The 25,563-nt window shown below is 36.9% G+C and overlaps 1 protein-coding gene across 1 annotated transcript in view; it reads left to right on the top strand.

Moving 5' to 3' along the window:
* LOC106882895 (uncharacterized) overlaps positions 1-19,575 on the top strand; it is a 36,886-nt gene extending 17,311 nt beyond the window's left edge. The window contains exons 2-6 of the mRNA XM_089351981.1: positions 2,833-2,959; positions 9,503-9,612; positions 12,713-12,830; positions 15,494-15,630; positions 18,263-19,575. Coding sequence (XP_089208107.1) covers positions 2,833-2,959; positions 9,503-9,612; positions 12,713-12,830; positions 15,494-15,630; positions 18,263-18,384 — 614 coding nt within the window. The 3' untranslated portion in view covers positions 18,385-19,575. The remainder of the gene's footprint in view (positions 1-2,832; positions 2,960-9,502; positions 9,613-12,712; positions 12,831-15,493; positions 15,631-18,262) is intronic.
* The last annotated feature ends 5,988 nt before the right edge of the window (positions 19,576-25,563 follow it).

The following is a 25,563-nucleotide window of genomic DNA, read 5'->3' as shown; positions in this document are numbered from 1 at the left end:
ATACTAACTCTTGTACTGTCTGTGTCTTTTTTAGGTATTATATCTCTTTTAGTTCTAGCTGTGTTCATGCTAGCCTCACTCGGGCATTCTGGACCCACTTGTCTCTCCTTTCATCACTCTTGTGTCTAACCACCTTGCACTCTTTGAAATGTCTCTCTGAAATAACCTACTTATGGAGACTACAAAGCCATTGCCAGCAGGAAGGGACATGGCAGGCATTCTGACTGCGTCCATGTACCAAAATTTATCCAACAACTGATGAACAAGACCTTAAGCTCAATTCAGATGGCTATGAGAAGCTACTGGAAATTGTGGTCAAACGCTGGCTGGAGAGAGTTGCTTCTGGAACGGTATATGTGTGGCAGCAGGATTCTGTTCTTTGTTATACTTCTAGAAAGAGTCAGGAATGGTTGTTGGAAAAGTTCTGTGACTTTACCAGCCCCAGATTTTGGCCTCATAATTCCTCTGATTATAATCCCATGGATTACTATGCATGGGGCATGGTTGAAAAAAAAGGTACAAACTGCTCTGCTTGCAACACCACGGTTGAGCATGTGGCCAAGGTCAATGTGTTCGAAGCTCTTCACAGGGACACAGTGAGGAAAGCATGCACCAGGTTCCAGAGCTGCCTTGGGGCTGTGGTGGAAGCTGAGGGTGGCTACTTTGAGTAAACTTATTTTTCATCCATAATCGAGTTATTTGTTTATTTTTTTTAATATTTTTATTTTTGGATGGGATTTTTTATTTTTTTATGCAAACTGTCAAATTTGACCCAAACTCCTTGTATATTTTATTCTGCATGTATTGACTTAATAATGGTTCAAAAAGTAACATTGGCATGAATCTCTTTGGTCTAAGAAAGCCGGTGGAGGTCATGGGCATTGCTCCTTCCTCCAGACCCAGTTAATCGAAAAGAAATCTTGGTGATATTTCTGGTAGTTCATTTATTTTCAAATTTTTTATAATCCAACTGGTAAACTGTAGTATTGTGTCTAGGATTACAGTCGGTCAATTATACTGTAATGTTTCTGGTAGTAAATAGTGTTTGGAATGAAGGTAAGGGAGATTGTTTCATGTTGTGTACTAACAGTCTCCTTAAGTTAGAGGATTTTAATGATGACCTTCAAGTGTCAAGCACGACTGGGTAGAATTACTCTATTGATAATAGCTTGTTAGTCATATACTTCCCAACTTTCATTATAAAGCAAAACTTTCAACTAACTCCCTTCCATGGATAAAGAAACAAAAAAAGACAATTTTAAAAAATTCAGGACATTTTGCTGTGATTTAAGTCAGCAGTCCCATTTTTCTTTTTATTGGTTAGCCCATGATTTTTTCCAAACTGTTGTTCAGATCGATCCCTTTGACAGAGCATGAGTGTGGAAGATATGTCCATTGTCTTTTACAAAGTTCAAAATGAGTCAGCTAATTATATAATTTTCTTGGTTGGAAATCTGTTGTGCATTTAGCAGCTGTTTTAAAATTTATTTGATTTATTGTTAAATTGATTATGTAAACGTTGCCAGTACCGCCTGACTGGCTCCCGTAGGATTTTCGAGCGAGATCGTTGCCAGTGCCCCTGGACTGGCTTGTGCAGGTGGCACATAAAAGACACCATTTCGAGCGTGGCCGTTTTCGTGCGGGTGACACGTAAAAGCACCCACTACACTCTCTGAGTGGTTGGTGTTAGGAAAGGCATCCAGCTGTAGAAACTCTGCCAAATTAGACTGGAGCCTGGTGTTGCCATCCGGTTTCACCAGTCCTCAGTCAAATCGTCCAACCCATGCTAGCATGGAAAGCGGACGTTAAACGATGATGATGATGATGATGATATTACTCCTTTACTAGTTAGCTTCAGTGGTGTGACCAGGGTATTTGCCTTCAAGGTTTTTAAGTTGATCATATCAGATATGGATAGAGATATATCAGGTTCAGTCCCACTGCATGGCACCTTGGGCAAGTGTCTTCTACTATAGCCTCGGGCCGACCAGAGCCTTGAGTGGATTTGGTAGACAGAAACTGAAAGAAGCCCGTCGTATATATTTATATTTTGTGTGTCTGTGTTTGTCCCCCCAACATCAGTTGACAACTGATACTGGTGTGTTTACGTCCCCGTAACTTAGCAGTTTGGCAAAAGAGTCCGATAGAATAAGCACGAGGCTTACAAAGTCCTGGGGTTGATTTGCTCACTAAAAGACGGTGCTCCAGCATGGCCACAGTTAAATGACAAACAAGTAAGAGTAAAAGAATAATGCATACATGCATGCATACTTTAAAAAAAGCCCCCCTTTGGTCATGAATGACCATGGGATTGCACCTAGAAAGTTCCCGATGAGGCACAAGTCCAGGCAAGTTTGTTTTATGGAAGACCAACAATCGCCTGTGCATGCTAGCCTCCCCTCTCCATGCCACCAATGTTTTCCAAGGGAAAAGCAAAGGGGCCGATACAGCTTGGCACCAGTGATGTCACAACTCATTTCTACAGCTGAGTGAATTGGAGCAATGTGAAATGAAGTGCCTTGCTCAAGAGCACAACACACAGCCTAGTCCAGGAATGAGACCCACAACCACATGATTGGAAGCCCAATGCTCTAACCACTGAGCCACAGCATTTTAAAATGGTTTTTGTTTTAATTGTTTTAAAATCGTGATGTCCTTAATTATTGGTGTAGATCCTGTAATTTTTTTTTTTTTTGTAAAATGAGATGAGGGTTTCTCATTACAATAATTTAACCGTAGGTTTGCATACACTGACCAAATCAAGAAATGTCTAAAATCACCTTTAACAAAGAAATAATTCAACTCTTTTTTTTTCTTTTTCTTTTTATACAGATGCCAATGCTTATTGTGATACACGAGCACTTCATAACTGTCTGACGTCAATTAACCCCACAAATGTTGACGTCTCCACTTATTATATGCAGCATTTAGATGAGAAACAGATAGCCGCTTTTTGTCGGTATGTATTACACATTTGTTGTCTTCCCACCCTCCCTCCCTTCTCTCCCTTCCCTCTCTCTCTCTCTCTCTCTCTCCACCCCTTCTCTCTCCCTACCCCTTCTCTCTCTCTTCCCCTATCCCCCCCTCTCTCCCCTCTCCACTATATCCTGGGGGTGATCCTAATCTTGTGAGATAAATTTATTAGAATTTGTATAGCCTATTAGATCAGTGGTGCTGATAGTTTTACCCTTTCTTGTCTTAATTACTGAAACAAATTGTCAACGCAATGTTGCTGAAAAGATTATTGTGTGTAGCTATAAATACATATTTCTTGACTCGGTGCTTCCCTAACACCAGAAAGCTGGTTATGTCAGCTAATTTGTTTGTATCCTAAACTGTTATCTAATACAGATTATTTACTAAAGCATAAAGAATTTTTTGCTCACAGCATTCAGTACATCATCCCTTGACTTATGCAGTGGCTGCTGCTATCTTTTATCTGTTGTTTAAATCATTGGACTGTGGCCCTTGCCTTCAAGGGCTTTTCATCTAACAAATTGAACCCAGCACTTTTTCCAAAGTTTGGTACTTCTGTCAGTCTCTTTTGCTGAACCACTAAGTTATGGGGACATTAACTAAAACCAGTTGTGAAGCATGCTCTCATACCCACACATGAGATTTCAATTTCTGTTTACCAAATCCACTCGCAAGGCTTTGGTCAGCCCAGAGCTGTAGTGGAAGAAACTTTCCCCCAGGCAGCTCCCATGTGTTTGATAAGCAAGTTTCTTATTTCTTTACTGTCCACAAGGGGCTACACACAGAGGGGACAAACAAGGACAGACAAAGTCGATATGATCGACCCCAGTGCGTAACTGGTACTTATTTAATCGACCCCGAAAGGATGAAAGGCAAAGTCGACCTCGGCGGAATTTGAACTCAGCTGCATTTTGTTGTGAATAGGAGCATCATAATTTATAGGTTACCCAGGTTCAGTCCCACTGCGTATTATCACTTTGGGCATGTCTTCTTCTACTTCTGAGACTCTGGACTAACAGAATGGATTTGGTAAACAGTAACTGAAAGAAGTCAAAATAAACACGCGTGTTATTGATTTGGAAAGTAAATTATAAACAGATTATATCATAATGAAGCAAGGACAGAATTAAAGATAAGCGGGTTTTCATTTAATTATATATAGGACCTTATTTACTAATGAGATCATTTCAAAGACAGCATAGATGTAATTTAAAGATTTAGCTGTTATTTCTAGCTGGTCTTGTGGAGCGACCACATAGCAGCCATTTTTGTTGTATTAATTTGAAGCTGTTTAATGATGTTAACTCTATGTACTTAACTACTACTAGCATTATCCTTAATATCTGTGCTTAATTATAAGCAGTAAATAATATTCTCCCCACCTCACTGCATTTCACTCTTGAGCTTTCAGAAGCTTCAAAGTTATGTCTGACATTTCTCTTACATCACCATCTGTTCCCCTACCCTCTCATGCTTTTTGTATTGGGGAGCCTTTGATGTTGTTTATATTCTTTTAATCATAGTTGCAAGTTAGTTTGATTGTACAAGTCAATGTATGATTAAAGACATTTCTAGCTGTTTGTCCTATCCCCACTATTTTTCTTTCATGCTTGCTTGAGTGGTTAACTTAACATTGCAATCAAGTAGTTTCAGGTTCAATCCCATTGTACGCCATCATGGACAATTGCTTTCTACTATAGCCTGAAACTGTAAAATAACACTTTGTGTGTAAAATTTGCATGTTCTAGTGTTTGTCTGTACTTTTTGCAATAAATCGATAAAAAAAAAAAAATTTGAAGAAAAGGAGACTAACTATTAAGGACAGTATGATTGCCTGAAACCCTTTAAAGGCGATGTTCCAGTATGGTTACAATTCAGGGAAACTGGTAAAAAAAATAGTATTTTCAAAATTGTAGTTCTGTTTGATTTGAAACAGATTTAGCTGCTATTTCTAGCAGTCCAATATCTTTACTATTCAAGCACATAACTTTAATTGAAGTCATCATTTTTCATTCACTTTTCATCCTGGTATGGGTTGGATGTTTGACAAGATCCAACAAATCAGGATATCTTGCTCTTGTATCTTTTGTTTCAATATCCTTTCTATGGATGGATGCCCTTCCTAACTACTTTACAATGTACTGGGTGCTTTTTATCATGACACTTTTTTTTTTTTTTGTGCGGGTGGCACATGAAATGCACCATTTTGAGCGTGGCCGTTGCCAGTACCGCCTGACTGGCCTTCGTGCGGGTGACGCGTAAAAGCACCCACTACACTCTCTGAGTGGTTGGCATTAGGAAGGGCATCCAGCTGTAGAAACTCTGCCAAATCAGATTGGAGCCTGGTGTAGCCATCTGGTTTCACCAGTCCTCAGTCAAATCGTCCAACCCATGCTAGCATGGAAAGCGGACGTTAAACGACGACTAGGACTGAAAAGCATGTCTTACTGTCAGTAAAACTAAGAAGTCCTTGTAACTCTGTGTTGTCTCTACTTGATTTACCAACCACTTTAAAGAGTGTGCTTTTTATCTTTCCAGTATTGATGAGGTCACCTTATGACTTGAGAAGCAAAATTCACTACTGGAAGACGGAATAAAAGAGAGGGGGGGGGGGGAATTATAACTTTAGGTGGATCTAGTTCAAAACGGGGGCACCAGTATTTTCTTAACGAAACACTAACGAAACACTATGAAACTTGGGACACTGGTAGAATGTGTCATATAAAACATCTTTTACTCTTAGTCTTCTTAACAAAAAAACCTACATCGCAAGTTATTCCATGTTAAAGTTGTCGTATTTCTGTAATTTCAACCAATCACTGACGTCTATTCAGCTGAATAGAGTTACTGCTGGGCGGTCATAAAAATGTTATTCCCTGTGACATATTTCATCTGGTTTAATCGTAATTTATACGCATATATTGTTTATATAATAAATTACGCTGTGCGTATCTATGTGTGTAACAATTTTAGAGTTCGGATTCTAGAGTTAGGGTTGGGGTTAACAGTCTAGTTAGGGTTAGGGGATTAATACGATATACACCGTTACAGCGCTAACTGTTTTCAACTGAATAGACGTCAGTGATTAGTAGAAATTATCGAAATAAGACAATTTTTTACATGAAATAAATTTGAATACAAAAATTTTTTTCTGTTCTATAACACAAAATAGATAAGTATACGAAGTTTGAAAGTCTTTCGGTACCAAAAACACTACGTAAAACATAAATGAAAACTGGTGCCCCCGTTTTGAAATAGATCCCTTTAGGTATGGTGGGATGAGTGACTTTATTGTGAGAAAGTAAATGAGAAGGTACCAGAGCATATTCTCAAAGTAACATGTCCAAGGTAAAGTGTGCTGACTGAATACTCTGGAAGAGTGAGTGAAAATTACAAGAGGGCTATTCATCCCCTCCCTATCCAGGTATCATGATTTGTAGTTTAAAAAAAAAAAAAAAAAGTTGCCTTCTTGAGTCCTGTTGACTCTCCTCACCTGGATGGGATGCTGGTCTATCACAGGATTACTTATTTTTGCCAGCTGAGTGGACAGGAGCAATTGAAATGAAGTGTTTTGCTCAAGAACACAATGTATCACCTTTTCCAAGAATCAAAACCACACTCTTACAATCACGGGTCCTCACCACTAAGCCATGCGCCTCCACTCCTGATTTGGAAGGACAAAGGGAGAAATAGTAAGTGGTGGGAGTAGGTCAGTTCAGAATGCAATAGGTAAAAATGGAGAGAAGAGATGGTAGGGAAGCTTGAGGGTGTAGAATAAGCAATAGGCAGTGTCATGGGGGTACATTGTAGGCATTTCAACTAGTTTCTACAGTAGGTTCTGTCTTCTGCAACACTCATCAACCAACATAGTCCTAGGTCATCTGTTTGGAGATTATTTTTTACCACCTCGTCTTGAGTCTTCCTTCATCTCCTTCATCCACAGATACCATTCGCTTTGAGCTCTTGTTATCCTCCATTTGCATCACATGCAATTTCCTCTCTTGCATACTACAGATGATTCCTCTTATACTTGGTTTTTCTTTTAGTTTATTTATACTTCATCATTCATGCTCACTGACATGGTACATCTCATCTCATTTCTTGCTAGCTTTTCCAGTCAAGGAATTCATGGCCCATGTCTTGTTGCCTTGCAGTAGTGTACTTTGCCCATGCTATCAGCAAGATATTAGATGTGGCTATCATATCATTAGGAAGTGGTACTTTTTAATTTCTTTCTTGGCTCTTTGGAAAATGCTTCTGAAATGTCTTCCACATTTCACTGGAAACTGAATTTAATCTCATCATGAGACCTTCAACAATAAGAGCAACAAAAGCAAACTTGTAAGGGAGTTTTTATGGTGGCCTCTTATTTTTATTGTATAACTTTTGAAATCTATTTCTCTTTCTGCTCCACTCCCACTCAGCATGTTGTCTGAACATGTTTTAAGATGGGGGACATCATCATCATCATCATCCTCTTTTACATCCATTCTGCCTTGCTGACATAAATAAGAAACTTCTTGAGGCAGATATATTCTATGGTAAGATGATCATCCTACTGTCGACTCTAGCTATTTTTCTAAGATATTTTTATTCCACTGGTCTTCACACATCAAAAGCTATGAAGTTGTTGAAACTACAAGTTTTGTTACTCTTTTACTTGTTTCAATCATTTGACTGTGGCCATGCTGGAGCACCGCCTTTAGTCGAGCAAATCGACCCCAGGTCTTATTCTTTGTAAGCCTAGTACTTATTTCATTGGTCTCTTTTGCTGAACCGCTAAGTTACGGGGACGTAAACACACTAACATCGGTTATCAAAGTGATGGTGGGGGACTAACTCAAACACACACACATACATATATATACATATATACAACAGGCTTCTTTCAGTTTCCGTCTACCAAATCCACTCACAAGGCTTTGGTCGGCCCGAGGCTAAAGTACAAGACACTTGCCCAAGGTGCCACGCAGTGGGACTGAACCCGGAACCATGTGGTTGGTAAGCAAGCTACTTACCACACAGCCACTCCTGCGCCTAGTGGAGAATGCAAACAAAGATATCATTCTTTTGCTCAGATGGTATTAATGAGGACATATGCAAATGACATTAACTCACTTGCTCATTTGCTTGTCTTCTCAGTTTCTGGATACCAGTTCCACTCACAAAGCATTGGTCAGCCTAAGTCTGTAGTGGAAGATATTTAAAGTACCACACAGTGGGGCTGAACCCAGAACCATGTGGTAGTTAAGCAAACTTCATAACCACATGACCATGTCTTTACCGAGTCATGCTTACACCTGAGTTTAGGACACCATATCCTGCTTCAGTGTCTGTTCTTGTACTGTAGGTCTGCTAAAGCAAAAGGGACAAAGACTTGTTTTAATACTATAGGCTTATTGAACCAGAGGTGATATTGGAGAAAGGCTATATGTTTTCAGTAACATCTACAGTATCATGCTAATTAAGTTTCAGCTCTCTCTCACTCTCACTCTCTCTCTACCTCTCTCTCTCTCTCTACTAAAAATAGAAATCAAATTTCTCTAACAAGATCTTACCAGCTTAAAAGCAAAACAAAAAAACTAAAAAAAACTGAATAAATGTAGTTTTTTGTTTAATGTCTGTTTTTGCATACTAACATGGCTTAGACAGGAAGAAATTAAGGTAGGGTTTTTATGACAAGATGCTTTTGTTGTTATCAATCCTTACCTGTTTGTCAAGTTAGGGATTTTTTTTAGTTCTAGCAAAATTCAAAAGTACAGTGCTGGCAGACAATTTGTTGACAGAAAATATCAATCTAACATAATTGCTTGAGTTTAACCACAAACAATGGTGTCACCATGTGTAACCAAAGCTCAGTGTACTTTTGCAAAATTCATACACATCTGTGCATGTGTGTATGCATACATATTTACAAAGACATACTTAATGGGCTTCTTTCAGTTTCTATTTCAAAGACATTTCTAGTCTCAGGCATATTGAGCAGAAAACACTTGCCCAATATGCTGCACAGTGAGACTGAACCCAAAACTATATGGTTGAAAAGTGAAGTTCTAAAACACATAGCCATGCCTGGTTGCATTTTCTGAAAATAAGATGGAATGGTCATGGTTAGAATGGTTTTATCAAAGATTTTCCTATTCTGGGTTGATAATCTCTACAACAATGCTATTGAAATAGAAATGATTTCCAGTAACCCCTTGACTACCAAGGGTGATATGTTCAAAAATCTCCTGTGATAAGTGAAAATCCACACAAAGTAGAAACAGTACTGTATATTTTTTTCATTATTTTTATAATTTGTATATATTTATTTTATTATAAATGCGAAACAACACCACAGATGAAGTGATGTAAGCTTAAATAATAAACTGCGATAGATGAACCGCAATATGGTAAGGGATTACTGTATTGTGAGGACTGTTTTTCCTAAATGTTATTTTTCAAGCATTGAAACATGGATGTAAAAACAAAAATCAGTTGAAATAAGAAAGACATTAAAGCAATTCTTTATATCTTTTAACAGGGCTATTCCAGAGTTCAAGGAATGTACCAGACCTATGTATACTTCCTGTTATTTTGATAAAGTTGATGTGTATGGTGTCTTTGATTACATGTGTGGCCCAGGACGTGGAGGTAATTAGTTGCTGTTTTGCTTTCAATAATTGACAAAATGTTTTTGCTGATTTTAGATTCATTTCTTTTTGCCGCTTGATCAGAGAAGGTGGGGCAGCATTAGTAGCTTATGTGCAGGGTCTCTGAGACTAGTCAAAGTAACTTAAGATTATCTTATTTTCAGATGGTAAACTGGTCTGAATGTTTATAATTGTTTGTAGTCTCCTGCAGTCACTGAAGGAGATTGTTAAACCTGGCTATTTAGTCTGGATGCTTACAACAGATGAGGAGTTATGTGAGTTCCTAGATGGATGCCCCATGGGGCATTTGGCACTCCGTGTTCAAAATCATGTTGAGGCCAAGTATGCTTTCATCCTTTTGTAGTCAGTGTAAAAGAAAAAAAAAACCCAGAGCAGTGTATTAGTGGAACTGTAACAATGTTGGACCAGATACCTTGTGGTATTTGTTTTGGCTCTTTGTGTTCTGAGTTCAAATCCCATCATGCCCTGCTTGGTTGTTAAATGGATCTTTGTTGGTTTCAGTGATGATTATTTGGTTGTTTGAACAACTGAATTAGCTGCTTATTAAAATAGCTCCTCTTGGGAATTGCATACAGTTTAGTCTTTGAAGAAGCCAACAAGTGACTGGTGGGCAACTCAAGAGGATGTGCAAGAAAAATTAGGAAAACATTAAGTGCAGATTCACAAGGAAATGTGCCCTATGTGAACCATTAATAGATTGACTACAAGTGTGAAAACCACCAGCAGTACCTGGCCACTTTAAGATCTGAACATTGAGTACCTGGATACAGAGTATAAGAAGGCTGAGGGTAGTCATGGTTTAGGATGGGATGCTCTGATCAAATTCAAATGGTAGTTCTTCATCCTCACCTACGTGTGAATAGATTGCCTTCATTGTGTTCATTTGTCTTTTAATCCATTTTTCATTCTGGTATAGGTTGGATTAGGCTCTATTTTGGGGCAGTGTTTTACAGTTAAATGCCCTTCCTATTAATAATCATTATTTTTTGAGCAAGTTTTTTTTTTTTCAAATTTTGTTGCTCTTTGAAAACTGAGTACCAGTATATATTATTACCTGCAGGAAATGATAAACATGGCATCACTCTCTTTGCTCAAATGTAACATGCAGATATAGGTACTAATGTGCATACAACACCCTGGCCCCATGATAGACTACTATATGGTTTCCATCAAATCAATAATTCCATTTACAAGGCTTTGACCAATCTGAGGCCAGTAGACACTTGACCAAGATGTCACATATTGGAATAGAACCTAAAACGTGGTTAGAAAGCATACTTCATATCTATACAGTCGTGTGTGTCCGTGTGTCCATTTACTTGTGTAACTTAAAATATGCTTCAACACATGAATTCACATAAAGAATCTTGCAAATCAAATACAAAAACGAAATCGTAATACAGGGTTGTCCATAAATTACCATTACAATTTGAAGAATTCAGAAAAAGATGAAAAATAAGGATAGCTTAGAGTTTATTGGAAAAGCATATACAAGGCAGTGCTGAAAATTTCCTGGCTTTGGGTAATAAAAAAAAAAAAAAAATTCAGGCGGATGAGTTATGATTTTATTCAACATGTTCCCCTCTCAGATTCACACATTTGCAGTGGTCCTTCAATTATTCTAAGCCCTGTAAAAGAAGTCAGACAGCCAAGCCTCCAACCAGGTCTTTCATGCTAGCCTTTAAGCCAGGAACTTTTCATTACTCCCTCATATATATAATATATATATACATACATATATATGAAAACTTTAATATTTAACCTGCAAAGGAATTGATTGAGAGATCTCAACTTCAATAGATACAATAAATTATGGAAGTTGTAAAGATAGTTTATGGATACCTTGCTGCATGCCTCATTTATAGCCCTGTATGTTTACTATTTGTGATATGTATGTATTAATGGGCCTTATTGGCAAAATAAATGAAAGAATTAATCTATTGGTAAAAATCATTAAAGCACTGGACAAAATGCTTTGTGGTGTTTAGTTATCACCCTCTACTTCTGAGTTCAACTTCCAAGATTAATTTTGCTCTTCGTCCTTCCAGGGTCAATTAACAAGTACCAGTCATGTGCTGGGGTTGATTTGACTGTTCCCTCCTCCGTTTGATGCCATGTGCCTATATTGAAAAGTATAAGGGCAGTTGATTGGCAGAGATGCTAGTGTCAGAATACTTTATACAGAGTGTTCAAAAAAGTCTCTCTGCAGTGAATTTTTTTTCTCCAAGATGTATTTCAAAACATGTGTAGAAGAGTCAGCTTATGTATTGAAAATGGACGACACTTTCAACAATACCTCTTATAAAGTTTTCTAAAGTCTTGTAAAGTCTAATATATTCTTTTGTAGTCTTATATCATCTTATAAATATTTATTTTGCAATAAAACACTTACTGTGGAGAGACTTTTTGAACACCCTATATTTGTAGCAGCCCTTTACATTCTGAGTTCAGGTCCTACTAACCTTAACTTTGCTTTTCACCCTTATAAAGATGAGGTGGGGAGCAGGGCCAATAAAATATCAGTCAAGTACTGGGATGAGTGTAATCAACTGTTCTCTTTCTCTCTCTCTCTCTCTCTCTCTCTCTCTCTCTCTCTCGCACCCTGAATTTATGGCTTTGTATCTGTTAGAAACCTTTATTATTATTGGTGGTGGTGGTGGTGGGGGAATAACAGATTGTTGGATATTGGATTTAATGTATTTCTGTTTAGTTCTTTGCCACTATGATTTAACCCTTTTGTTACCTTGTTTCAGTTGAAATATTCTGTTTAACTTTAAATTAAAAAAGAAAATTAAGACTATAGTAAAATAACTTGTCCTTATTAAGCTGATGTTTCAAAATATAAATTAACAGAACATTTTGATGTAGGGTTTGTACCATAGAACCAAGAGTGGTCTTGGTGCAGGTTGGTATCGAAATGGTTAATCTCAATTTCTTCAGGATTTGGCTTTATCATCTCTCCAGGGTCAATAGATTAAAATACATGAGTAAGCAGGGCATCTTTTGAAACTAATTCAACTGCAGTCTTTATCCTTTTGCCAGTGTAAGAAATCATTTTGTTTTATAATTTTTGTCTTCAGAGTTCTTGGAATATTCACAATGTTTCAACGATACCAACTATCTCAAAAAGTCAAAGACATGCAACCAGAAAATGAAATCTCAGCGCTTACATATACATAATATTGAAGACGTTTGTGAGTAAGTATAATTTGATTATAGGCTAGTTTTAATTGACCTTTTATTTTTGTGTGTGTGTGTGTGTGGAGGGGGGGGGGGATTAAAAAATTTTTTTTTTTGTTTAAGTGGCTGTCAAGATCAGCTACTAAGGAGGTATGATATAGAGATCTTTCATTTTTCTTAGTTGCCACATGTTGTTGCTCTTAGGAGCACATTTAAAATGCTCTCCTGATATATTTGATGGCGTATAAGATGCACAGGCATATTAGATGCATTCCAATTTTAGCTGCGCATATTCAAGAAAATAAGATTTTTATGCATTAAAGCTTATGGGAGGCCAGACTTTGCATAGCACTTTTAGGGGGGGGGGGGGAAGCGTATCTTGTATCCCATCAAATAGAAAAGTTTTATGTGATAACCAATCATATACAATTGCAAACATTGATCTAAGCACTTATTTACATCTTTTATGTGATTTTAAAAATTTTCTTGGTTTTGATAGAATCCAATGAAATGTTTTGAATGAAATTTAAAGATGTTTTATAATGTAAAAGTTTGATGTTAACAGAAATATGAAAGCATTGCTACAGCGTGTATGGCTACCAAAATATTGGTTAATGCTATATAATTTCTCAATTTTCATCATCCTAGTTTTAACACCAATTTATCCATGTTTGCATGGGTTAGACAGTTGATTGGGAGATATTTTCTACAGCTGGATGCCCTTCTTGTTGCTCACACTTAGCTGTTTCCAAGCATGGTAATATTTACCTGTGGCTAAACATGTTTTTGCAAGATATTGGGGATGAATGTCAGTTTGTATATCAATGATATTCACTTAGTGCTACCATGTGGTGTCAAGACAAGAAGACACACACACACATTTCTGTTTATCTAACCCAGTCACAAGTAATTGTTCATGCAAGGAAACACTAGCACTCACGCTTTTCAGTTTTTGTCTACCAAGTCTATTCATAAAGCTCTGGCAGAAGTCCCCTGCCCAAAGTACCTCATAGTGGGACTGCACCTGAAACAGTGGTTGACAATGGTCTAATATCGAGAATGAATTATATTATATACAAGGTGGTATCAAAAGATTCTCGGATTAGTTATGTAAAATAACTTTACCTAACCATTTCCTTCGAAATAGTCACCTCATGCAGCAATACACAGATCCCAGCATTCCTGCCACTTTTGGAATCTGGTCTGGAAGTCGTTTTCCATAAACAAGTTGAGGACCTTCTGTGATTTACTCTGGATCTCGACAACAGTGTTAAAACAGCCACCTTTTGAACTGTCTTTTCATTTTGACGAAAAGATGGAAGTCTTCAGGTGCTAAATCTTGCGAATAGGGTGGGTGCGGAAGTGAAACCATATTTTAGGCAAGAAAGTTATGAGCGAGGAGAGCTCAGTGAAGAATCCGATTCTTCGTGCTCCACAGATCCGGTGGCTTTCATTGAATGTCCTCCCTCAAAAGCTTTGGCCATGACATGAATTCTCAATGCACAGTACCACATTTCCAAGGGTGATGCTTGTGGCAGGTCTTCCAGATCATTTATCTTCGAGATGTGCTTCCACTTTTGAAACGTCTGTGCGTACAATGACCCATTGCCTTGTGACTGTAAGCTTGCCAAAGCATGCCCAATGTCTCTGTAGCAGACTTCCATAGTTTAATGCAAAATTTCATGTTTGCTCTTTGTTTCAACTTCCTGTCCATGACAAAAGTTGCAGACTACAACATATGCATGATCACAAAAACACAAATTTCACAACTTGCAAAGTAAACATAGTGATGTCACTCAGTACACTGCCTCATAAAGATCACTGCTAGCTCTCACTGCACATGCATCCATGTGCTGGCATCTGTTGGTGCACTACAGAACTAGATGGAGAACTCTTTTATAGTGATTTGCATTATATTTAGTTTATTTTATTTTCTTTTTCTCTGTGTGCATGATTTTCACAGATTGTGCTGAAACCATTTTTGGGCCTACTTGTTTACCTATATGCTTGTCTGTGTCATGTGAGTATGGTGTGGGAACGGGGGTTTGTGTCACACTTAGATGCGACATTGTACGATAATTGTTTATAAGCAGTGGCTTCTTTTCATGTCTGTGAAAACTTGTCTGGTTATGGAGGAAATATTACCTTACTTGCAATGGTTGGTGACAGGAAGGTCATCCAGCTATATAAACTTTGCCCCAACATCCCAACATGTCACTCAGAATTCTGGGTGATTCAAGTAAGCATGGATAAGTAATCATTAAAACAATGATGATGATACATATATGACGAGCTTTTTTCAGTTTCCATCTACCAAATTTACTCAAGGCTTAGAGGTTGGTTTGGGGCTGTGATAGAAGACACTTATGTTGTGCTAAATAAACTGTTTTTTGTTTGTTTCAGCATGGATGTCTGTTTTTTTTTTTATAACTTTTTGTTTCATATTAGTATATATTTTTGTTGAGAAAGAAAGAAATAAGCATAGATTGTACTGTCAAGGCACATAGTTCCTTATTCACATGTACCCCTTCTCTAAATAAGGTGCAATGCAATGGTTTATGGTCATAGGGTTCATTTTTGTCGTTTATTACCTTAAGCTCAGTTAGTCTTTCTCTTTCATCTTTTTTCTAATTAAATAGTTTGATTGGTTAATTTGCATTATTCTTTTTATTTAATTTCAGTTTGGAAAAGGAAGTAAGGACCTGTGCATTGAACATTGCAGGTGAATGTAGTCCCGGTTCCAGACACTTTATATCTGTTATCTTGGACAAGAGTCTGAAAAACGTTTTGGTTGGCAAATGCTCTGGATTAAGCCACGGTAAGGACTTATCATCATCAAAGCGACAAGCTGGCAGAATCGTTAGCACACTGGTTGAAATGCTTAGCGGTATTTTGCCCGTTGCAACATTCTGAGTTCAAATTCCACCAAAGTCAACTTTGCCTTTCATCCTTTCTGGGTCAATTAAGTACCAGTGAAACACTGGGGTTGGTGTAATCGACTAGTCCCCTCCCTCTAAATTTCAGGCCTTGTCCCTTTAGTAGAAAGGATTATCATCATCAAGGTGACGAGCTGGCAGAATCATTAGCATGTTGGGAAAAATGTTTAGTGGTATTTCATCTGCCTTCGTGTTCTAAGTTCAAATGCTGCTGGAGTCAGCTTTGCCTTTCATCCTTTCGGGGTTGAGAAATTAAGTACCAGTTACACACTGAGGTCAATGTTATTGACTGGTCCCCCATCTCCCAAAATTTCAGGCCTTGTGCCTATAGAAGGAATTATAATTATTGTTAGGGTGGCGAGCTGGCAGAATTGTTAGCATGCTGGACAAAATGCTTAACGGTATTTTGTCGTCTTCACATTCTGAGTTCAAGTTCTGCTTTGCCTTTCATCCCTTCAGGGTCAATAAAATAAGTACCAGTTGTGTACTGGGTTAACATAATCAACTTAACCCCTTCTCTGAAATATCAGGCCTTGTGCTTATAGTAGAAAGGATTATTATTTAGGTAGTGAGTTGGCAGAACGTTAGCATGCTGGACAAAATGCTTAGTAGCATTTTGTCTCTTTACATTCTGAGTTCAAATTCTGCCAAGGTCATTGACTACCCCCTCCTCCAAATTTCTGGTTTTGTGCATATATTAGAAACAATTATTGTTACTATTATTGCTAGCATAATGGCTTGAAGGGGTGTATTTGTCCAATTCACCTCTAGTACATATTTTAGTACTTTTTGTGTTGGTTGCTATGGCACTAGGCTAATGGTGAAAAAAAGTCAATTAAAAGCAATAAACAAAACTATCTTTATCAATCAGTGAGAGACAAATACAAAGAAACACGACGGGTTTCCACGGTTTGTTTACCAAATTTACCCACAAGGCATTGGTTATAGGGGGCCTTAATAGAAAACAGTCCCTACCTGTGCATACAAGATCCCTGTCTTACTGTTGATCTTGCAGAATTTGTGCAAGCTTGGGCAAGATTCTTTTAAGATGTTTAGTAGTCTCCTAGGCATGCAAGTTCCCTTCTCTATGCTCCTGAAGCTTATCCAAAGGGAAGGCTGCTACTCAGGGGTTAACATATGTTGTTGCAACCATTATTGTCAGAATGTGAAAAGCCTATTGTCTGAGGGATTCCTGTGTGTGATCAGCCATGCTGTATAGCAGTGAAACATGGGCTGTGACCGCTGAGGACATGCGTAGGCTTGAAAGAAATGAAGCTAGTATGCTTCACAGGGTGTGCATGTATGACAGTGTAAGCATCTTGAAAGAAAAGCTGGGTATAAGAGGCATCACATGTACAAGAGAGATGACTGTGCTGGTATGGTCATGTGATGTTTATGGACGAGGACAGCTGAGTAAAAAAAATGCTGATCTTTGTGGAGGTAACCTGTTTGAACAGGTAGGCCCACGTAGACATGGGGCAAGGTGATGAAGCATGATCTTTGAATGTTAGGCCTCATGGAGGCAATGACAAGTGATCGAGACCTTTGGTGATATACATGCTTGAGAAGACTCATCAAGCCAAGTGAAATTGTACTCCTGGCTGATGCCAGTGTCACCTAACAGGCACCCATGCCAGTGACTTGTTAAAAGCACCCTGTGAAAGTTGGGCCTCACAGAGGTGATAAGTGACCGAGACCTTTAGGGATATGCCAAGCTTGGGAAGACTTGTCAAGCCAAGTGAAATCCTAGTTGTAGCTGGTGCCAGTGTCATGTAACTAGCACCCATGTTAGTGGCACATCAAAAGCACCCATTGGAGTGGTTAGTGTTAAGAAGGGGCATCCAACAGTAGAAACCTTGCCTAATCAGATTGGAACCTAGTGCAGCTTACCAGTATCGGTCAAACCATCTAAACCATGCCAGCATGGAAGGTGGATGCTAAATGATGATGATGATGATGATCTATATAACTAAATTGAAGTAGAAATATAAAATTTGTGTGTAATTTTGATATAAATATTGTAAAAATTTTTGTAATCACTTATTTTTAATGTAAACAATTAAGGGCAGTAGAGAATGAGTGTTGATAGGAAAGGAGTATGCAAGAGAAAGATGAAAATTGTTAAATAAAATAACAGGGGAAGGGATTCAAATGAGAATAAGTGAGAAATTTTAGGGATATAGAAATAGAAGCAGTAAACAAAGAAGAGAGTGAGTTAGGAAGTAGTAGAAGGAAAAGGATACAAATATGTTAAAAAATGTATATCACAATAAGTGTGTGTTTCCTGATTGACATGTAATGGAAATCTACAATAGGATTCTTGAAAACTATATTTTGATAGAAATATATTAAAATTGAAATTTATGAGAATTTTCTAGACGGTAAAGACTTTAATAATTGCTTTCCGTTAATAAATGTTAATAATCACAGCTAATTAATAAACAGCTGTCTTTATTATATGAAAGATATGTAATATTAATAATTCTATCTCTTTAATATTTTCTATTTCCACAGAAACCTGGATGGGAATATATGTTGCTATTGCTTTAACTGTTGGAGTGGCAATTGCTGGCATTATTATTGGTGTAAAGCAATACAAGCAGAAGAACGCTATATCTCATAATCGTTTTTATTGAGTAATGTCTGAATAAGTCAGTGTCTTGACTTGAATTTATTTTAAAGTATGAATTAGATTTGTATGTGTGTGAGTATGTGTGTATGTGTACCCATATATATTTATATATATATCTAGTATACAGTCTGCCATGAGTTGCTATATAATAGCATATGGTTACAAGAACAGAAGTTGACTTTTATGCAAATGCTGTAATTGATTTTTTAAATAAAAACATTAACATCTAATAAGAACATAATACATTTTAGTGTGTGTGTGTGTGTGTGAGAGAGAGGGGGACAAGATTGACATTCTGACAAAGGCAGCTAAGCTGAAATTTTGAAGTTGGTCAACTTTTTCTTTGTATGAATAAAATAATCTGATACTTTAACTGGAAAGTATTGAGTGATCAGTCAATGTTTTGCTGGTTTTTTAATAGATATCTATACATTAAAACATACATATGCACATATGTGTGTGATTACATTGCAATGATGTTTTGCAAATATTTGAGGTATGGCATCTGTAAAAGATGTTTGAAGGTGTTGTTCATAATGTTAGATGTCCAGCCAAACATTCCTTTCTCTTCTGACTGAACACTGAATGCCCAGATAGTAGTTCCTCATTAATCGATTCCAAACAGTTTCTTACTTGCTAAACATTATTAGTTCTCCGTGTTGGTAGATTACTTCTGAACTTCTATTGTTCAATGTTGTTGAATTGAAATTGGATGGATGTTGAAGTAAACTAAATACTACTTAGAAAGTCACATCTTACATTGCTGTCATGTAACTGACTGGTTTCAAAAAAGAAAACTTGTGCATATAAAATTCATTTTGTAGTAATTTCCAAATAAATTTAATTGGCTCTCACAATTTAACTCACTAATTATTATTTTATAATGTTATTGCATGGCAACTTATGACTGACTTTGCGCGCGCGTGTGTGTGTGTGTGTGTGTGTGTGTGTGTGTGTGTGTGTGTGTGTGTGTGTGTGTGTGTGTGTGTGTGTGCATACATACATACATACACACATACATGGCTTCTAAAAAATTTTTCTTTAGTTTCAAATAGTTTACTTTATATACTCAGGCAATTTTTTAATACATCAGTAGTTTATTCATTTATATATAAAATTGTTTTTTCATTTTGAACTTGATGTTATATTATTTAGATTTAAAAAAAATAAGTATTAAAATAAAGAGTTCATTTTCTTTTCTCTTTTCTTTAATTCTTTGACATTTGTAAAACTTGTGTTGATATATGAATGTAAAAATCATTAAATTAAACAGAAAACTACTTGATTTCCGGCATGTTTGCAATTATTTTTATTGTACAGAATATTTCTATAGATTTTAGCCAATACTATCTATTAACCTTTAAGAATCAAATTCCTCTGTCAAAACTAAAGCTTACTTATTCATATTGTTTTGTAATTGGTCATACATGATCTTGTAGCTTTGATATTTCAGTGATGTGATTATTTTTAAAATGACTTTGAAGTGTAAGTGTGAGAGGTCAGTTCTAGCCAGTTTGACCATAAAATGGGCTGGATATGGCCAGTTTAAATGTTAAAGGGTTAATGTGATGGATAAATGCAAACCTTGTCCTTATAAACAATGGTCTTTGTGAACAGAAAAAAAAGTAAATTGGTTGAACAAGTATTAGGATTTAATAAGCAGCAGAGTATCAAAATAAAAAAAATAAAGTGAAGGTTTGTTGGTTAGAGCATTGAGCTCACAATCATGAGATAGTGAGTTCGATTCCTGGACTGGGCTGTGTGTTGTGTTCTTGAGCAAGACACTTTATTTTATGTTGCTCCAGTTCACTCAGCTGTAGAAATGAGTTGGGACATCACTGGTGCCAAGCTGTATCAGCCTTATCTTGCCCATGGATTACATCAGTGGTGTGTAGAGGTGAGGCTGGTTGGCATGAGCGACTGCTGATCTTCCATAAACAACCTCGCCCGAACTTGTGCCTTGGAGAACTTTCTCAGTGCAATCCCGTGGTCATTCATGACCAAAGGGGGTCTTTACTCGTTACTGGTCAAATAATGGAGTCAGTTAAAGTGATACTCAATTCCATCCACAGATTTCTGTCTCCATGTCTGTTAGAAATGACTAGGGGTTGGTGGATTGTTTGAGTCAATTGAACATTGAATGCCTTGTGGTGTTACTTTCTTAAGTTCTAGGTTTAAATCCTATTTAAATCAATTCTGTTTGGGGTTGATAAAGTCAAGTATGGGAATCAGTTTAATGGGCTAACCTATCCTAAATTTCTGGCTTTGTTTAATTAATTAGAACCTTCTTTTTTGTAACGGAATATTACTCTCAAAAACTTATTTTGAGATGGCTAGGTTGGAGCCATAAATGCCTAATAGTTTAGAAGTTCACGTCACAAACACAAGATTCTAGTTCCAACATTTTAGCTTCAGGTTGATTGTACTTTATCAAACAGTGCGGTCTTGTCACACTAGTTCTACTTGAGAATTATCTTGAGAGTACAGACTAATTCAATGAGCTGGTAATTCAGCAGTTGTCGTAGATCTCTACCACTAGCACATATCTGAGCCAGATGTATTAGATCCTGGGTCCACACATAGTTGCCCTCTGGGTAGTTTGACTTGAGCCATAGCAAGACATGGTACCTTAAACATCAGCACCCGCCTTTTCTCAAACTTTGTATATGTAGATAGGCATCTTTCTTCTGTTGGAGGCCACAGTCTTGAAGGCCATGACCTGGGCTGGACAATTTGTTTCGAAGGTGCCCTTGAGGTAATTTCTGCAGGTCACAACTGCATCCATTGTGAAGATCTTTGCATCAGAGAATTTTCAGTGGACTCATTCTTCTTGAGGTATGTGGGTATGTGAGAACCGTTTAGCATTTCTCCAGTCTGCTGGCTTTCATAGGTTCTTGTCGGCAGGTGTCTCAGGGTCCTAGTGTAGGACTTGAGGTCCAAGTCATCAGTCACAACTGTTCTGATTGTCTTGGGGTCCACTTTAAGTTCAGAAGCCAGCTTCTTTGTGGATGTGGTTGAGAGTGTTGAAGTCTTGATTCTACTTGCTGGTCCCACTACTGCCAGACTTCCTCTAAATGTTGTTGCCCATGTCCGTTCTCTTCTTGATGTTATAAATTGTGCATAAGGATACTCTGACTATACTTCAGATCTTCTTTGGATCGACTTGTGCACGAACCAAATCACATACTCTTTAGCATTTGTCTTCCTGTACAGATATAATCTCCAATATTCCTTCAAAAAAAAAAAAAAAAAAAAGTTGATAATTAGCTAACTAGCAAAGATATCCAGCCTTACTTGGGATTAAAATGGTATAGTGCGTGTGTGTGTGTGTGTGTTTTACAGTCATGTTGAAATAGGGGAAAGTGCAGCATTGATGACAAAACATTTGTGGAGTAAATGATGGTCTAATTCAACTAAGCGACATGTAATAGGGCATGGAATCCTCGGAATAGACATATCATGGAAAATTAGGAGTGGGTGGGGGTATGTAACTTTTGAACCTGCTGAAAAGCTTTCAGTGGATATACATACCATTTGAGGCGGTTAGTGCTGCATCTTAACACGACCCATCACCTGGTTAACAGTCAAATGAATGGAGGTGTAACGAAGATATTGTACATAAATGGGTACATTTCGGAAATAGGCTGCAATGGGAGACTGCAGCGGAGAAGTGAACTGTTGAAAAGTTGCAGAAGGCGAAGGGTTGACGGATTGCTGTTTTGGCTGTATAATAAGAAACAAAGTGAGCCTATGCAGTCACATGAGAATATGTAGTAATGAATTACTTGATAAAATAAGGCATAATGGCTTACCATGTGGTATGTATATAGTATGTCTATTTTTGTATGCAGTATAAACAAAATAGAATCATGTATGGAACTGCTAATTTAACAGTAAATGCCACAATAATTATTAGAGAGATACAAAGAATTACGCATAGGATAAATTTCTTAATGTAAGGGTAAATATGTAATTGTAAATACATTGCAACTGCTGTGATATTTATTAACTGGTAATGGAACAGTAAATTTGTGTTTTTATATATACCTTGGGCCTTGCCACTTCTTTTTTTTCTCCCTTTTCCAAGAGTTTCACCTCTAGAATTCACATACATTCAAGCATGTCAGTCGTCATATATGTATGAGTAGATGTGCATGTGTTTGTTTAATAATGTATGTAATGCAGAAAGACACACTTAGACACGTATACACTCACATACATATACTAAGATAGCCACACAGAGACATACGTTTACGCTTGTCATTCATTCCATATGTATGTGTAGGTGTGTGTGTGTGTGTGTTTAATAACGTACTTAACGTGGAAAGACACACTATGAGACATGTACACACTCATACACTTGCACACATGCACTCACAGTCCTATACAAAATGTGATGTGGTATAAAATGTCCTGTTGACAATAGAAAAAATTACCTCTGTGAAATGTTACACTGTTTGAATCGAAATGAAAATAAAATTTTGTATTGACACTGGCCAGCCTCACGTATAGTAAGATAGATATATATTCATGCATGTCAGTTGTCACATGTATGTGTAGATGTGTGTGCGTTTAATAACATATTGTTACATATGTATATGTGTATGTGTGTTTAATAACGTACCTAATGAAGAAAGAGACACACTGAGACTTGCACACACATACACTCAGACATACACAGTCATATACAAAATGTGATGTTGTATAATATGACCTATTGACACTAGAAAGATTATCTCTATGAAATGTTTTGTTTTGATTGAAATGAAAATAAAATTTTGTATTGATACTGACCAGCCCTCACATACATATTGTATGTTCAATAACGTACCTAATGCGGAATGACACACACACACACACACACTGACACAGACAGATACACAGTCATATACAAGTAACGTTGTTGTCATCATCAGTCATCACATGTATGTGTAGATGTGTGTGCGTGTTTAATAATGTACCATTACATATCTACATGTAGTTGTGTAAGTTAAATAACATACCTAACGTGGAAAGACGCACACGCTATGAGACATATATACTTGCAGTCATATACAAAATGTGATGTCATGGTGGTATAAAATGTGGTGGATTGCAGTGTGGAAGATGTTTGTAATCCATTGAAGAACGCACAAAAACTGTTAGTTACACTTCAACATTTAAATTTCATTTGTGTCAAAATATTTTCGTCGCTTTGAAGCTGTGACCTGTTCACAGACAAAACTTCATGCTGCATCTCAGAAAGTAACAGTTAGTTCATGGTATGTATGTATATGTGTAAATGCGCATGCATGCATATGTATGTATGTTTATGTACCGATATGTGTATCTGTTCAAGTTGTATATATAACTATTACTCAAAAGTTTGTATATATATATATATGTTCCAAGCACATGATCTCAGATCAAGTCACTTGCTATGCAAGTACATCTCCATAAATAGAAAGATTATCTGTATGAAATGTTATATTGTTTTAATTGAAATGAAAATAAAATTTCATATTGATGCTGACCAGCCCTCACAGTGTGTTTAATAACATACCTAACGCGGAAAGACACACACATACATTCACAGACAGATACACAGTCCAATACAAAATGTGACATTGTCGTCAAGATTAGAATTAAAAGTGAAACATATTGTGTATTTAATAATGTACCTAATGTGGAAAGATACATACACTCATATGCATTCACAGACATACACAGTCATATATACAATATGTGACATCATGAGAATTAAAAGTGAAACTATACCACATGACAATATAGATGTTATTCATTCAATTTTATTCTTCAAGTTTTGACACGTAATACAGAACCAGTGCCGATGTTGCATTGTTTTAATCCAAAAACATTACATGTTGATACACATGGGGTCTGATAGTATTACCATGTAAAATTTGATTTGATTTGGCTGAGCCGTTCGAGAATGCATTGGGAACAGACAGAGAGAGACAAAGGATTTTATATAAATAATGTATTCTTTGTTCTGCATTAGGTTTCATATTATTTGGTGTAGTCATTGCTATGAAGTATTAGTGTAACTTTTAATGCAAGTTTTGCTTCCCCACCCTGTATATATATGTACATCTCTCAGTGGAAAATGGAAAATATTGAAAGGCCACTCCGCTCAAATTACACCGACAATCTTGCGTCATTCTCATTATCCTAAAATCTGTGAGCAAATAATTGATTCATTAGAAACCAGCAACTAATAATTGTTTACATTGCAATACAAATTGTAAAATAACCGTATTATTTAGTTGTAGAATATCTGTATCCTTTTCAGATCAACTCCAAACCCATCTTCATTTATCTTGTATTTATTGTGGCTGTGTCTGCTGTCCCAAGGACTTAAGGTACATTGCTTCCATTAAAAAAAAATCACAGTGAGATATTTCTGATTTTATTTTGCTTTGTTTGACTCAAAACCTCAAGCTTAGATCTCTGCTAATGATCTGCCTATACAAATGGATGCTTGCATGTGTGAGAAGTGATGTGATTTGTAAGAGTGAGGTACAAATGAGGAATATGGAAAAGGAAAGAATGGAAATGGTAAAGGGCTCAGGGAATAAGCAGGGTATTGCTGAGAGAAAAAACCTGACTTGCAGAAAATTGAATTAGTGATGAATGTTTTGAAAAGAAATGGAATGAGATTGCTAGCTCATGTGCTAGCAAAGGATGGGGTTACTGGGCCATGTAGTACAATGAAAGGAGTAACGGAAATGAATGTGGAAGAAAGGGAAGACACAAAGATATAGCTGATGATGATAGAAGAACTGAGAGCATGGGGATTGCTAAGGAGAGATGTAAATGGAGTGGGTAAAACAGAGAACTGTCAAGGGGCCACAAGACAAAGGAAATGTTTGCTGTTGTATGTGTGTATACACCGCCAAGTCTGTAAAATGTTTTAGCAGCACACATTTATGTGTGGATATTCAATTACATTCATAGTCATTTACATAATTATATATATATATATATATATATATAATACACAAAATATATATGCATGTATACACACATATGTATATACTTTCATCTACATGTGTATATAGATGCATATCAGGGTACAGGACGTTAGAACAATGAACTACAAACAACGGAACGAACACATAGGAAAACAGAAAGCCACTTGGGATTATTCATCAGCTACCTCTATTCTAACTCAACGTATATA

The sequence above is a fragment of the Octopus bimaculoides genome, chromosome 5 (assembly GCF_046866305.1).
Source record: "Octopus bimaculoides isolate indiv1 chromosome 5, ASM4686630v1, whole genome shotgun sequence".
Taxonomy (NCBI): domain Eukaryota; kingdom Metazoa; phylum Mollusca; class Cephalopoda; order Octopoda; family Octopodidae; genus Octopus; species Octopus bimaculoides.
Note: the sequence above shows the minus strand (reverse complement) of the source record. Positions and strands in the feature narration are given on the sequence as shown.